The following is a 15906-nucleotide window of genomic DNA, read 5'->3' on the forward strand; positions in this document are numbered from 1 at the left end:
AAAGATGCAGCTAAACTAAAAAGGCAGGTAACATAAAAACAACCATAACCTATTTATATATTGTCATTTCATACTGGTGTCTAACTATTTAGGTGGGAATTGATCCAAATTCACACAAGATAAAGAAATATGCTACCTGAATAACCAAAATTCTTTTTACTTTACTTGCTGTACCACTGATAGCATCATCAGTAATGTTTATACAAAGTAGCACCCTATGACAAGCTACTTTCTTTCCCCCAATAATACAGACCAAAGCTTTCTGTATTGTGGCTTATAACACCTTCAGGTTGAGGAAAACAGCAGTGACAACTTAAGACTTTTCTAAATATAGGTGATTTCATCAGACAAAGGTGTTATTTATGTTCTTCTCAAGAACTTTATGTCTTAGTGGCGAAAATGTCAATATATAATTGGTGAAAGTAGTCTATATATGATGTAGTAATTGTTCATAAGTATTAAAAAAAAAACAAAAACCTAGAGGTAAACAGGAATGAAAGGACTAAGACACACACCTGGACCCTCTCACCCCTAAGTTTTTGAGGCAATTCAGTGTTCACCCCAAGATTATTCAATGAAACCAGAGCCATTTCTGGATGATGGGAATTCAAAAGCACCATAAACAGCCAGTTAACTATCTTCAAAGGATAAGGACCCAAGGACAAAAAACAGAGTTGACTGCTAGGAGAGCAAACTGAAGAGAGAATTAGGCCCAATGAATTCAAAGAAAAATTTTACTTTTTCAATAGTAGAGGGCAGTAGAAACATACTTAACTTGGGGACTGAAATCTGATTCTATAAGTTAGCTGTTGACCTTGGGCACAACAGTCTCTCTTAATGACAATTCCCTCATCTATAAAATAGGTACATTAAGATCTACCCTTTTTTTTCCATAGGCTTCAGACTAATGAGAATCAGACAATGATGCACTTGAGATCACTTTGTAAACTTATAAAGGATTCTTCTTAGCAAATGGAGATTTGGGCACTTTTTTAAAGTATTAAGGAAAAATTCCAATTTAAGATAAAATGATAAAATCATCAACTTTTTGATCCAGGATAGACCTGTATTCAATAGTAGCTGCTGTGGGTCTGCCTCATTTTTTTGATGAGGCAGAAACAGGAAAATTTTTATTGTATTACTAATTTCTCTTATAAGACAATGTTACTGTAGTATAATACATTAGTTATAGACTTTACTAATTAAAGAACCAGGAAGGGTGATCTTCCAGCCTTAAAAAGTAAACACTGACTCAATACAACTCTTTACCTCCTCTACAATACTTTGACACATTTTATTATGAAGAAATAAACACACAAATAATTTGTTCTATTAATCACAATAGGTCATTCATCACTAGGAACCCAACCTTATGTAGCTTAAATCCCAGGCAGAATATTTCAATGTAAACATATTTATAAATTATTAACTTTACTCATTTCAGCTTTGCACATCTCCTCAGTAAAGCAGTAACTCTTAAACGTAGAGCTCAACAACCATTTTCCCCTTTTCCTCAAGCAGAGACTCAAAGGCAGTTACAGACACACTGTTTCATTACAACATGAAAATAATAAGCCTTAGGCTATTGCAAAAGGCTTTTCAAATATCAGCATCTAACTTGGAGAAAATAGAGGGAAGAAGAAACAGAGGGTGCTGATTTGTGCTATAACCTACCTGGTCTTATGTTGGGCATGCACCCAGTGGCAATATCTTAAAATTACAAGTAAGCAAGTAAAACATAAGGCTTCATATGTAAAAGTGGAAAATGGTCCAGAAGTCTTCTATTCAAAGACAAATCAATTTTTTCTTCCTAATAACCTACCAGAAAGAAATGGGTACTTAGAAGCCCTAAAGGGTTCTTCTAATAATATTCAGAAAAATATATAAAAATAAAAACCAAAGCATGAACAGAACATAGTTAACAAATAAGACTTTCTTTCAAGATGGTTACCCTCTCTTTTAAGGATGGATGCTATATAAAATGGGCAGACGTGTGTCTATAATTCATCATGTTTATATGTAAATTCTCTGGCAGATATAAATCCATCTTTGTCTTCGTCTTCTTTATCAAAAATATCCTCCACCAAAACATCATGATGACTTTCATTCACCACTGCACCATGCTTTTCAAACTCCTTCTTTAAATACACTTTAACCTACAAAATAATGGGTCACATTAATAATTCTAATTCATAGGACACCCACATCGAGCCAATCAATATCACAGACTGGACGGGTAGTGCATTTAGTTATACATAACAACTACTAAACAACTACCTTATGATATATTTCTAATGATAGTAAAAGAATTATAAGGAATTTTTCCCCTTAAAAGCTGTTGCTATAGTGCTACAGTAGAGACACAAAATATTGCTCAGAGGCAAAGATATGGCTTATATCATGGGAAAAACACACAGTGAAAGCATATTATGTGTTCTTAATCCGAGTCTAAATAAAGTCAGGCATTTGAAAGACTGCTATCTTTCAATCCACTGAATTATCCAGATCTTGTTTTCTAAGAAGGGTCAGAATTCCAGATATTTCTCTTAAAATCAGATTAAATGATGGCCTTTTTAAATTTTAAGTAGGCGTCTGGGAATAGTATCTGCTGTGGACTGGCTGTAATCACGCCACATGACCTTCCGATCTCAGAAATTAAAGCAAAATCCAGCCTGATGAGTATTTAGACTAAAAGTTTCCATTTTTATACAGATATTTAAATATATAAACAAAATATTGCCCCCCAATTACCTACTAGATTCACCATAATGCAATTCAACCTATATTTTCATTTTGAATCATATCCCTATTATTCCTCTGTTAGATCAGCACTTTCAAATCTTCTCTCCTCCCCCTACCACCAACATGCAAACATATAGTGTATATTTATTTTTAAGATTAAGGGGATTTAATGCAGTTGTTAAAAAGGGTGGGGGCAGTAATAATGAAACTCTATGGACTAATGTAGAATATGTCTCCAGGGTATATTGTGTGAATAAAGTGAGATGTCAAACAGTATGTATAGTATGCTACTTCTTGTGTAAGCAAGGGGGAAATAAGAATATATATTCATGCTTGCTAGTATTTGCGTAAAGAAACACTGGAAGGGTCTGTTAGAAACTAGTAAAACTGGATATGAAGGGGGAGGTCACATGGTAGAAGAGGATGTGGGTGGGAGAATGACTTCTTAATAAATCTTTTTATATTGAATTGATTTTTTTGAACCATGTGAATGTTTTTTATTCAAGATTTTTTTAATGAAAGGGAATTCAAATTTATCTTGGATAGAAAAAAGTCCATGACTGATAACACTCTGAGGTGTTATGAATTTAGTAGCTGTGGATCATGACCCTGCGGTTTATAACAACATGTCTTAAGACTTAATCATCAGGACTTCCCTGATGGCGCACCGGATAAGAATCCGCCTGCCGATGCAGGGCACATGGGTTCGATCCCCGGTCTGGGAAGATCCCACATGCTGCGGAGCAACTAAGCCCCATACGCCACCACTACTGCGTGTGCGCTCTAGAGCTCACGAGCCACAACTACTGAAGCCCACGTGCCTAGAGCCCGTGCTCCACAACAAGAGAAGCCACTGCAATGAGAAGCCCGCGCACCGCAACAAAGAGTAGCCCCCCACTCTGCAACTAGAGAAAGCCCGCGCGCAGCAACACAAAGACCCAACACAGCCAAAAATAAATAAATAAATTTATATTAAAAAAAAAAGACAATCATTTCCTAGGCATTAGAATGAAATTGATGAAAGCATAAAAAGGGACTTGATTTCTGACCAGCCAAGTCAGAATGGAGAATACGGGTAGACAAAAAACATAGGGCTAGATATCTACCTCCACTTCTTTCCCCACAGAAGCCAGACTAAGACAGGTATGTGTAGCAACGGCTGCAAACACCTAAATAAATTATAGAGAGAAGTCTTCTTCCTTTCTCCTTACTCAACACCAGGACCCTGTGCGGGCTAGGAAAGGTCTCCTACTGTGGAAAATCCAGACTGGGGTCTCCTAACCTGAGCAAAACTGAGCATGTGATCTGCTTGCTGATGCTAACTGCTAGAAAATCACTATGCAACTCATTTAACAGCCAGTCTGAAGTTTTAAACAGAAACTGTCCACGTGAGATATTTTGCAGGACATCTACGTTTCTTATATCGTAGCTCCAAAACGGGAATTGTCTTGGGAAAACAGATCTTCAAAAACTCAGGGCGAGAGCAAGATACACTGAACCCTAAGCATTAAGGAGAAAAAAAGCAAAAGAATGAAAAGTCTCAATATATTTCCCTCCAAAACAATGATTTCCTATGAAAAAAAGTCAATTTTCAAAGCATCAGTGTTTAAGAAAACTTATAAATAACATTTTACACAAATAAAAATAAATTTTATTTTAAAATATATTTCTTAAAAAGTGAGCTAAAAGAAGCAAGGGAGGGAGGGAGGAAGGGAGGAAAAAAGGAAGGGGGGGGGGGAGAGAGAGAAGGAAAGAGAGAAAGGAAGAAAGGAAGAAAGAAAAAGGAAAGATCACCTCATCTTTAGAGAGTTTCCAGTCATCATTAAGATCCATTTCTTGGAATGATTCATGGGATCTTGGTCCATTTCGAATCTCTAGGAGATCGATGTTGAATATCAGTGTACTCTCTGGGGGAATTTTACCTGACATGAAGAGAGAGAGGGGTTAAGTTTTATTAAATAGATCCCAAAGTTTTGATGATAGAAAACTTGTGGTACTGAACAAAATACTGTTTTAATTGAATTAAATAAAGAGCCTTTCTAAGATTGTCCCATATATAGAAATTACTTATAGTTTATTCAAACAAAATAAAGAAGGAACAATCCAAACTATTAGATCAAAAACAATGTGTTTTTGGCTTTGCAATTAAAAATTGTTTTACACACACAGATATGCCTTATGGTCTGAGTATTAAATTTCAAATATAATTAAGAGGTTACATATTATATGTCAAGAATGACTTAATGGGCTTTAGATAATTCAGAGTTAATTATAGTACAAATGATTTACTAACTTTTGAGTCAAAAAGTCCTGGCCTAGAAATACATATAGTACTGCCATTTCCACCACTGGGAGGCAGTATATAACTGAATGAGCTCTGGTTTCACACTGGGATTGAGGCTCACATCTGCCCCTCTTTAAGCCTCAGTTTTCTCATCTGGAAGCAAATTTAACACATGTTGAGGAAGTTCCATGGGAGGGGAGACATTAAAGCAAATTTCTGAGAAGGGAGATAAAAATCTTTTAAAGTGAAAAGAGCTTTGTTAAAGCCCCAGGGACCTTAAAAAAAACCAAACCAAAACCAAAACAAACAAAAAACTTCTGGGAAACATGGACAATTTTTTTTCAACGTGTTTCTTTATAACTATATTTAACATACAGGTCCGGGTAAACATTACAAATATTTCTCAGTGCCCCACCCCCTCATCCCATTAAAGAGCATCTGTAAGCACCAAAAGAACAAAACTTACACTGTGTGCCGAAGCTTACCATTCCAGATCTAGACAGAGAAGGGCATGCACTAGAGGTCATCGATAAAACTGGTATCTTTCCAAAAGGAGGCATGCAAACATGGTACTAAAAAACTACAAAATTAGTGTTTAAATACGTATTAGCAGAATTAGTTTCATGGTATTCTGTTTGAAGGAGATGACTCAAATTCAGATCTCTACTTGTTATAAAATAAAATCAAGTCAAATAGAGTATGGAGAAAGAGAAATGGACTAATACTATATACATAAATATTAAAGGTGAGACAAAGATACAGGAAAGTGAAAGAAATGTTTAAACATCAGAGAAACATTTTCTAGATACTTGACTTCTCTAAAAGGATCATTATTAAAATAAGAATTGAATTTTGTTAGTAAATCCTATTCTATGCATAAGATTTACATAGCAAGATCCATTTAGAATATGTGATACTTCACATATGACACCTATTTTCTTCTCAGTACACTGGGGCTAGGAAATCATAATCCCCACCTTGTAAATGGTTAAGCTTGGACTTCAGGATGCTGTGAGGTCTGTATTTCTACTACGTCAGAGTGGTTTTCTGTCTAGTTCTGATGACTTCTTAAAATTTTTTTTCTTCCTCATTATATAATATGTGCCCATTGTAGAGAATGTGGAAGAGACAGAACCAGAAATAAAAATAACTCCCAGAACCACTGTCCATTATTAACATTCTTATTTATTTCCTTGTGATTCACTTGGTATGTGTATATATTTTTTCCTAATACTTACTATCATAATATATATATCTTCATTTTCTACCTTTATAAGTATAACATTATATCATACATATTTTAGATGTAATTTTTAAAATCTTTAAAATGCCATTTTAAAATAACTGGGCCATATTTTATTTATATACACCCTTTTCATTATACACTTAAGTTGGTTCCAATCTTTTTGCTATTAGAAATAACAAGTGATGGACATCCCTGTTTATGAACCTTTCTCCCAATAGCAGACTATTCCCTTAGGTAAGATTCTAATAAAGGAATTACAGGATACATGCATGTAAACATCTTCAGGCCTCTTGTAAATAGCCCTTTGGAAAACTGCATGGGTTCCCACCTAAACAACAGGTGTTATTGCCTGCCCTAGAACAACTAGCACAAAGGCTCCCTGGACCAACTAGCCCACTTGCTTCTGTTTTATTAAACTCATTTCATGTCACTCCATTATTTATTTAAATAAATTATCAAAAACTTTATAAAACAACTTTAAAACAAAGATGAAAATTAACTCCCATAAGAGCTCTGTCGTGGGAGACTTCATTTGTGAGTCACACACAGCCCACATCTAAAACTGCATTTAATGCCTTAGTAATCTATATTTCAAATGTTTGACTCATCAAAACAATTATGTTGAGTAGCCTTTCTTTTTGCATTGTGAAAACAAATTGGTAAGTTTCAACTGGGGAGGATAAAAAAGTCTTAGAGATGGATAGTGGTGACGCTGGCACAACAATGTGAATGTACTTAATGCCACTGAACTGTACATTTAAAAATGGTTAAAATGGAAAAAAAAAATGGTTAAAATGGTAAACATCATGTTATGGAAATAATACCACCATTAAAAAAAAAACCACCAGGGACTTCGCTGGCGGTCTAGTGGTTAAGACTCTGTGCTTCCACTGCAGAGGGCATGGGTTCGATCCCTGGTTGGGGAACTAAGATCCCACATGTCAGGTGGTGCGGCCAAAAACAAACAAACAAACAAACAAAACCCGCCATATTGGTGAGCAATATTAATAATAGAGTTGAGATTACAGAACGGTTTTCCTTATTAGCTCAGTTGACCATTTACATATTATGGCCTTAATTGGCCATTTCAAATGCTAATCAAGACAATTATATTTTCCTAAGATATACAAGTCCTCTATTTACTTCTAGAAAAAAATACATAGTAGTTACTAACTTCTATCCCTAATCCAGAGAAGAATTCTAATGCTGTAGTAAAAATGTAGAATTGTTATTACCTTTTCCTTCTTTTCCATAGCCCAAGGCAGGAGGAATGATGAGCTTTCTCTTCTCTCCTACACACATTCCCTTCAAGCCCTGGTCCCAACCTTTGAGAGCCTCCAGGATGCCCAGGGTAAACCAAATAGGCTGACCATTGTTATGTTTGTGACTACAGTAGAAAGAAAACATATTAGAACTCCTTAGTAACTTTATCATTATTTTTTTATTGCTGTGGTGTAACATTTCCACCCATGACTGATTAATTTTATTAGTTTGGAAATTAATGAAAATAGCACACATGCACATGTCAAACTCTATAGTAATTCATTTCACTTCCTACCTTTCTTGATGCAAATTTCACATAGCTGAATTTGCTAGAGCTGGCAGAGGGAATAATAATAAAAACAACTCTCAGCATTTACTGTATACAGGTATTATCCTAAATGCTTTGCTTCTTTTAAGTCTAACAATGATAATATGAGATAAGTACCATTATTACCCCATTGTACAGAGGAGTGTGCCAGTATCTGACCCAACTCCAAAGTTCAAAATCTTAATCACAAAGTAATGCTGTCCCAGGAAGACCACTAGGATGCAGAAAAGGGATAAAATAATGGAAAATGGATGAGTTTGGGAAGGAGAATGAGAAGCTAAGAATTTACTGCCAGCGCTCACGGGTCCATGCCCACATGCACAGTGGAGTCAGGAGCGCAGTGTCTTATATCCTGCCTACAACCTTTCGTGATGTATAGCCTGCTGATGGCTCTGATAGGTGCAAGAGGCTGCTCTTCAACCCTGAATCCCCACTCAGACCCTGGCCTAGTTCTCTCCCCAGGCGTTTATTGTGGGGCTATGCAAGGAAGTCTGGAGGAGTGGCCCCTCAAGGACTGGGGAAGAAGGAAATGGTCAAGATATCCTGGCTCATGAGTTGGAGAGAGGCCAGCCTAAAAAAACCAACCTGCTGAGCTACTGGAGGGGCTTGTGGGCTGAGTAGTATCTGAGCCCCAGTTAGCTCCCTCTTAGTGCAATAAGGAAAGTGTCCTATTCAAGGATATCTTGTAGTTGAGAAACGGAAGTCACTCTACTAGGCTTCACAGGTACCATGGTTACTAAATCTAGGTAAAGGCCATCACTTCTTTTCCTTAATTTCCCCCATGATCAAAGTAGCAAAATGGCAACCATAGAAAATAGGGGAAGGCTAGAAAAGAATAAAGAAAGAAGAAAGAATCTACCACCCAGCACTGCCTACAGTTTTGGCACATTTCTTGTCATGGTAAAGGACTTAGGCTATTTACCACATAGGCTACGGGTCTCGAAATAATGAACGTGCTTTATAAACTGATCATTTGATGGTACTTCTTTATAATACTGAGAGTTAGCAGGTTTTGGCCATTTACATGGAGGCTGCATGACAGTATTCCCCTCTTCAGGTACTAGAACTTTAGTAGCAAAGTGCTAATAATGTCAAGCAGTTACCACCAGGGTCCACACAGGCTTTTGGTTCTGAGACCTGAAAGAAAGCAGGCTGGGTCTAAAAAAGGTCAGACTGAAAATAAAAAATGTAATTGGAAGTTTCAAATGCAAATCATAATATTGTTCAATGTCCACTGTGGCACCGGCCTTGTTGATAAAAAAGATAGGGCTGTTGAGAATTCTATGGCATGCGCTCATCTTGGACCTTTTTGCAAAGGCTAACAGAGTTCAGAGAAGAGTGCCACTGACTTCAAAACCTCATGACGGACCAGATCGGAATGCCCAGTAAAGGCAGTTTATCAGAAAACGAGGTCTAGGAAGGGCCACGAAGCTTCCCTGCTTTAGTTCACGCCATTCCCCCTACCTGGGATGTCCTCCCGTCCTCATTCTCCACCAAGAAACCTCCACCCATCTTTCAAGGCCCATCTCAATTATGATCTCTGGGAAGTCGTTCTCTTTCCCCATCTCTCAGAGCATGATTATGTCCAGAGTCCATTATGCTTTGTGAGCACTTTGAACATTCTGTACTTTACATCATGAGTTGTCTTCTTCCCCCCTGTAGACAGTGTTCTTCTAGAGGAGAAGAACCCACTCTTAGTCATCTTTGCATCCCCAGGGCCTGACTCATTAAGGATTTGAATGATGAATAGATGAATGAATGGATGAGGATGGAGAGAATCCAGATTTTAAAAATCTCCCTAGTATCAAACGAAGGGCCTAACATAACGAAATGTTCAGTAAATACTTTTGGAATGGAATTGGAGAATCAATGACTAATTGGAAATCATTACACTTGTAAAAGTTTTCCATGTTGCAATTTCTTTCTTTATAAAACAGAAATAGTGATAGTGTAACCACCTGAAAATCCTTCACTGTAGGTATTGAATTAATCTTCCATAACCACACCCACACCCATCAATGAACTCTTTGAATTTCTAGAAAGAAACAAATAATGAAACAAATCGTGGTCCTGTGCCTTGACCAAAGTGTCATCTATCAGAACAAAAGTTAGGTCAATGGACTAGCATTAACATAACCTACAACAAGCAAATAAATGATTGTATATTCTGCTCATGAAGTTGCTATGAAAAGTTTAAGTAAATTTCACCTACACCAAAATAAAAATGGAATTTAGTTATTTTCCCTCAGGAACAAAGTTTGAGAAATGAGAATTCCTTTAAGGCTTTTCTACTTATTGCCTAATTATACACCTAGATATTTCTACAGCATTTCAGAAATTCTAGTTCTAATTTTTATAATTAAAAAAATTACTGCTTTATCCTGACCACATGTTTCCAATAAGACCTTCAAAGGCCTTGTTATATAAGATTGGCTTTAAACAATTTCCTTTCCCCAAACTAAGAAATTAGATATTTCAGGGTTTTTTCAATAGAGATAAAGCTGGTACACGCCACTGTTCCTGCCCAAGAGCGGGCATATGTGGGTGGGTTCTTTACTATTTTACCTGCAGGGTATAATTACTCACGTGGAGTGAAATAAGGAGCCGTCCTTTTCTAAGTAGCCTTCATAGTGGACCAACATCAAATCCCCTCCTTTGGTCTTGCGATGGCAGATGAACGGCTTCTGGAGCACTTCAATCTTCACTTCTGGTTCAGGGATCAGAGCCCCACTCAAAGAAGTGACTGAAAGCGTCAGGACCGCGTTCCACAAGAAAAGCCTCATGTTGCCAGGGCGGGAAACAAGTTGCTACAAAAACACAAAAAGGGCCCCCCGACCTCATAGAGTTAAGGATGTAGTTGAAGACTTAAAGACAACAGCCTCTGGCAAGTTCATGACTCCCCCTTCCTAGCAGACGTGGCACATTCACCACCGACAACTTTCCCACGCACTGCGAACACACCTCTAAAGAGTTAAACCCAAACCCGGCCCTTGACTGGCTCTTACAACACGGCCCCCTGGAAAGCGCGAGCTCCCGTTGGCTTGCGGTGCTGTCCCTCAGGAGCCTCTCAAGCCAATGACTCTACAACAGTGTAATTTACCACCCGGCCGAGCAGGGCGGTAGCCCAGAGGCGAACCACCCGTTGAGGTCCTGGAGCCCGGAGGATTACAGAATTCCACAACCTTGGACTTTGAGAGAGGGGTGGAACGCGGAGCTAACCGGAAACTTCGACAGATTCACAGCTGTAAAGAACCCGGCCAGGGTGTGAAGTCCAGGTCTCAGGAAAGACTCGTTTACCCTCACCGTTGGTGAGAGGCCCCCCAATAGTAATTGCTTATTATTTAACTTAGGATATGAACGATAAAGACTTTAACAGTGGTTTAGGTTTCACAGAGTGCTTTCCCGTTCTTCGTGAACCTCTCTACACTGCCAGTAAGGCAGATTCTTTTATCCCATTAAAAGATAAGTATATTTTGGCTAGGAGAGGTTAAGCGTCCTGCTTAAGGTTGTTCAGCCCCAAAAGCAACTGAGCTCCGCCATCAAACCATCTTCTGATTCATTCTACAACGCCGCACAACACTATGGCTGCCAATAATTTTAGAGGACCTTAGTGTAGAGGGTCAATAATAGCCTCTATCAAGGATAAGGACGTGCAGACCTCCGCTTTCAAGAAGTAGTAATCACAGTTACGAGTTACACAGGCTCATCTGTCTTTAAAATTTTTAATTTTACATTTTTCGCATAATTTCAAAAGCAATACGTGTTCATTGTAGTCGATTTGGAAGAAACTGGAAAGCACTAGAGTTTCCAGTTAAAATAAAGGAGCCGAATTAAATTTGAATTTCAGATAAACAACGAATTAATTGTTGTGTTTTTATTTGCTAAATCTGGTAACCTTACACTAAAGAAAAAGAAAGAAAGAAAAAAGACCTGTAATGCCACCATCCAGAAATAATCATCTTAACATTTTGGTGCATGGTTTTGTGACATATGCCTAAAACAATTAGGATCCTATTGTATACTGTGTTTCGTAACCTGCTTTTACCACTTAATCTATAGTTAACATTTTCCCTAGTCAAATATCCTTAGCACAGTCCTTTCTCACACTTTCATATGCATAGGAATCCCCCGAGAGATCTTGTTAAAATGCAAAGTTCGATTCGGGAGTTTCTGGGCTTGTGGCGAGATCCTACAATTCCAAGAAGCTCCTAGGTGATGTCAGTGCTGCCGTCCGCGGACCACACTTCCTGTAGCGAGGTTTTACAGTTTAGACAACGTCTGTTTACGCTCGCTGGCCACACACAGTATACTATCGTGAAATTCCCATCATCTCCGTACGCCTTATTGTTGGGTACCTCAATAGCCTTGAAGTGCGTAGGATTAATTAGCCTTGAAATAAGAATTGAATCCTGAAGACTAGAATCCAGGGGGCACCCTAAGGGGCCACGGTGGCTCCCAAACATCTGGAGATGGAACCCATCTACGGCACCATTGAGTCAGGACTGTGTTCCACCGTTGTCCCAGAGGCCTCCCTCCTCACCCTCCCTTTAGTCCCAAGCCTGCCTCCCAAGACTCATTTTCCCCGCGGGCCTCTCTCACTACATCAGCCATGGCGCCGGCGCCTCTAAACCCCGGGGTGGATTTTGGGAACATGCGCGCAAGCGGTGCACTGGGCATGCGCGAGCGGGCCCCGAGCTCCGTGGGTCGAGGACTCAGGTAGTGCGCCGTGGCGCCGCCAGCAACCAGCTCCTTCACTCGGGACACTTGGGTGGCTTCAGCCGCCCTTCGGACCCACCCAGTGCCTACCTCCTTGAGGACAGCGCGCCGGGCCCGCCGCGCCGGGCCACCGGCCGGCTGCGTCCTCACGTGCGGAGGCCGCCACAGCGACCCCGCCCCCGGGCCCGGGATGTGAGGCCCGCGGGGTGTCCCCGCACCGGGCCTAGGCGCCGGGAGTGGCCGGCTCGGCAGCGCCGGGCGATGGCCCTGCTGCCGGTGCTCCTCGCCTCCTGGGGCCTGGGGCAGTGAGGGGGCCGGCGGGCGAGGGCAAGGTGGCCGCGGGCGCCATGGAGGGGGTGCTGTACAAGTGGACCAACTATCTGAGCGGTGAGTGGGAGGCGTGCCAGGGTTCTGGTCCTTTGTCTGAGCCGCGGGAGGGTGGCGTCGGGACGCGCCTGCTGGGGGTCGGGGTCACGGTCCCTCCTGAGACCAGAGAGGCCTGCGCGGACCGGGAATGTTTCCCCACAGCAGTTCTATGTCTCCCGTGCTGTACAGACACAGCCCCCTGTAGGGGCTGGGTGAGGGCCGTAGCTTTCCTCACTTCGAGGAAAGCTAAGAAATCCTGAGATGTGGGGTGACTTGAAAGGCACGATGCCCTCGGTGGCAGCGGGAGGGAGGCGCTGATTCCCGCAGTGGGGTCCTCTGGGAGTCTCGAATTCTGGCGAAGGAGCTGGTCTCGGAAGGTTTCAAATAAATGCCAGCAGTAACCTGGAATCCCAGAGGTGAAAGGTCCTTTTTCAAACAAAGTCCCCAGAGCAAGCACTTTCCCTTTGTCACCTGCAGAGTCATCCGAGTGCAGACCAAGGTATCAGAGTTCCGTCTCAGTTCCAAAGTATGCACAAGGTTTTTGGTTTTCTCACTGAGCATTTCTTTTTGTTTTACAGACTCAGAAATTACCGTAAAATAGAATGCAAGCATTAGCAACTCTTTTCTTGCCCTGCTGAGCAGAATGGCTTAAAAATAGTACCCCACCCCCTTTCCAATTTGTGGAAGTACTTAATATTTTGAGAAGGTCATAACTATTTTTCAGCTGTGAATATGATTCAGGACGAGCATTTTCATAAATGAGTATATAAATAAAAACCTTCTGTGTTCTGGAAACTGTGCTAGGCACTTTTTTGAAATTAAACTTTTTATTATGGAAAATGAGGTGGGCACTTAACATTTTAATAGCAATGTATTTGAAATGAGAAATATTCCCAGTATCTCTTAGAGTGGCAGAGTTGTATTTTCCCATCCTAGGGGACCATAGGACAGTTTTTTTTAAGATTGTAGTGTGATTCTCTGGGGGTGTTTTAAGGACATTTGTGTCTGGGAGGAGCAGTTGGCATAGTGACTGATGAGGTTATAGAGCACAGCTAAAAGTGCACCTGTTGGGTATACCCAGAATCTCTTCCCTATGCATAGTGTGGTTACAAATGAGTTCTGTTTTTCTTGTGATCATTAGTAGAAACTGAGTGAGGAGGGGTGTTTTAGAAGACTTGCCCTTTGCTTCAAGGACCTTCATTTGATGTCAAGAGATTGTATTAGATGTGGATACCTCATGGCAGGGCTCCGGTGAATGTTAGAGGCTAACGTTCTCCTAACCTAAAGGGAGGGTGCTTGATCAAGTAATTTGCTTTTGAGGTATCTCTAAGCTCTAAGATGAATAATCTTATGCCCTTGAGTGAAATTTAGTCGCTGGTCTTGGTCTTTCCCCCCTTTCCATCACACACACCTTTTAACTTGTTTTCTTTCATCCTCAACACTCTTCCTTCTTTTGTTCCATCTCCCCCCCTCCTTTTTTTTTTTTTTTTTTTTTTTTTTTTTTTGCCTCTTCTTTCTGCTTCTTCTCCTCCTCCTTTATATACAAGGTGTAGTCTCTTGGTACTGTACCTACTTCCTGGTCATGAAATACCTTTTTTTCCCCCTGACTGTTTTTATGTATCCTTCAATAAAGCAAAATTTCTCTAGAAGGATCTTTTGGAATCTTTATCATGTGGTGCCTGTACCATCTGTTCTGTTGGAAAAGAGTCTACTTTTTTCTGCCCCAAGTAAGAGAAGTTAATTTTGTGAGTGATGCCATAGTGGAAGCCCTAAAGAAAAGGGGCGCGGGAGCCATTGCCAGAGATGACTGTCCTTACATCATGTTGCTTGTTCCCATGGCCCACAAGCCACCTCATTGTGGACAAACTGTTCATAGAAGCCCATCACACTGGGTATACTTAGAATTACGGTACAGCACATTCTCTTTCCTTAGGAGATACATTTACTTTGGAAAGGAATGGTAATAGCCTAGGAGAAGCAAATGCATTTTTGTTTCTTCCACCCTTCTATGCAAGTTAGTCTCCCCAAAAGAGCATAGTGTGAGTGTTAATGACAAGCTTTGATGAAGACATCACTAATTTTCTTCTCCTGAAGCTGGTTTTTAAAAATAACATTTTTTTCTTATGGTTTTGCACATAGTAATTTAAAAATACATGTAATATCAGTCTAAGTTTTTGTTCATTTTGAATTTTTCTCCGAAGGGAGTACCTAACCCGTTTGTGTAGTTTATTTCCGTCATGTCCACAGCTTGATATGGGATGTCTTATGTCCAAATTTGAGTGGAGAGGTTAGGGAAACAGTTTATCAGCTGATCCTTTGAATCCTTGGTGGATGTTGTTAATTTCATTCACCAGCTACTGGTGTGCTGGGCTCTGTGCTAGGTACAGGGCAAGCAGTGTTGAACAAGACAAACACTGCTCCTGCCTTTCTTGAGCTTACAGTCTGATGGGGGAGACAGACATTCATTGGATACATGGTTGGAAGCAAGTTCCAAGCGTGTGTGATTTGAGGGGAGAGGATGGGAGAGGCTAGTCTGGGTCGTTGGGGAAGGCTTCACTGAGGAAAAGATTTAGGCTTTTTAGGCTCAGGGAATGTCAGTGTGAAGGCCCTAAAGCAGGAAAAAAACTGGTAAGTGTAAGGAAAGGAAAGAAGACTCACATGGCTGGAGAGCTGAGAACAGGCTCCAACAAGACTGCAGGGATGGAGGGCAGGCCTGAAATTGCAGGACCCCATAGGCTGGTTTAAACACTGCGGAGTGATTGTGCATGCACGTGCATGTGTTTGTGTGTGTGGAAGAGAGAAATGGTGAGATTGTTTAAAAGCTCATTTTGGCTACATTTATTGTATTTTGCCAAATACTGTAGTTATTTTGTGAGCTTCTCTTGCCTGGAGTTAAACTGTTAGGTATCAGTTACTGAAAGTTGGAAACGTCCATCAAGCCCTGAGAATAGCAGTATCTAA

The 15906-nt window shown here is 40.3% G+C and overlaps 2 protein-coding genes across 6 annotated transcripts in view; one reads left to right on the forward strand and one right to left on the reverse strand.

The window, feature by feature from the left end:
• Nucleotides 1-1862: 1862 nt before the first annotated feature.
• FKBP14 (FKBP prolyl isomerase 14) lies at nucleotides 1863-10819 on the reverse strand. Of its 2 annotated transcripts, none has more exons than XM_061197864.1 (4): nucleotides 10450-10819; nucleotides 7508-7659; nucleotides 4537-4664; nucleotides 1863-2156 (listed from the first exon to the last, which is right to left on the reverse strand). In XM_061197864.1, the coding sequence occupies exons 1-4, from the start codon at nucleotides 10644-10646 to the stop codon at nucleotides 1998-2000; spliced, it is 636 nt and encodes a 211-aa protein (XP_061053847.1). In that variant the 5' UTR covers nucleotides 10647-10819; the 3' UTR covers nucleotides 1863-1997. The 2 variants fall into 2 exon arrangements, with proteins under 2 accessions (XP_061053847.1, XP_061053848.1); XM_061197865.1 differs by lacking the exon at nucleotides 1863-2156 and adding an exon at nucleotides 4180-4242.
• A 1764-nt stretch (nucleotides 10820-12583) lies between these two features.
• The window catches only part of PLEKHA8 (pleckstrin homology domain containing A8), a 69765-nt gene continuing 66442 nt past the window's right edge, over nucleotides 12584-15906 (forward strand). The window contains exon 1 of one of the 4 annotated variants that reach the window (XM_061197868.1): nucleotides 12584-12966. In XM_061197868.1, coding sequence (XP_061053851.1) covers nucleotides 12927-12966 — 40 coding nt within the window. In that variant the 5' untranslated portion in view covers nucleotides 12584-12926. The remainder of the gene's footprint in view (nucleotides 12967-15906) is intronic. The other 3 variants (XM_061197869.1, XM_061197866.1, XM_061197867.1) reach the window with 3 other exon arrangements.

This window comes from Eubalaena glacialis, chromosome 8 (assembly GCF_028564815.1).
Source record: "Eubalaena glacialis isolate mEubGla1 chromosome 8, mEubGla1.1.hap2.+ XY, whole genome shotgun sequence".
Classification (NCBI taxonomy): Eukaryota; Metazoa; Chordata; class Mammalia; order Artiodactyla; family Balaenidae; genus Eubalaena; species Eubalaena glacialis.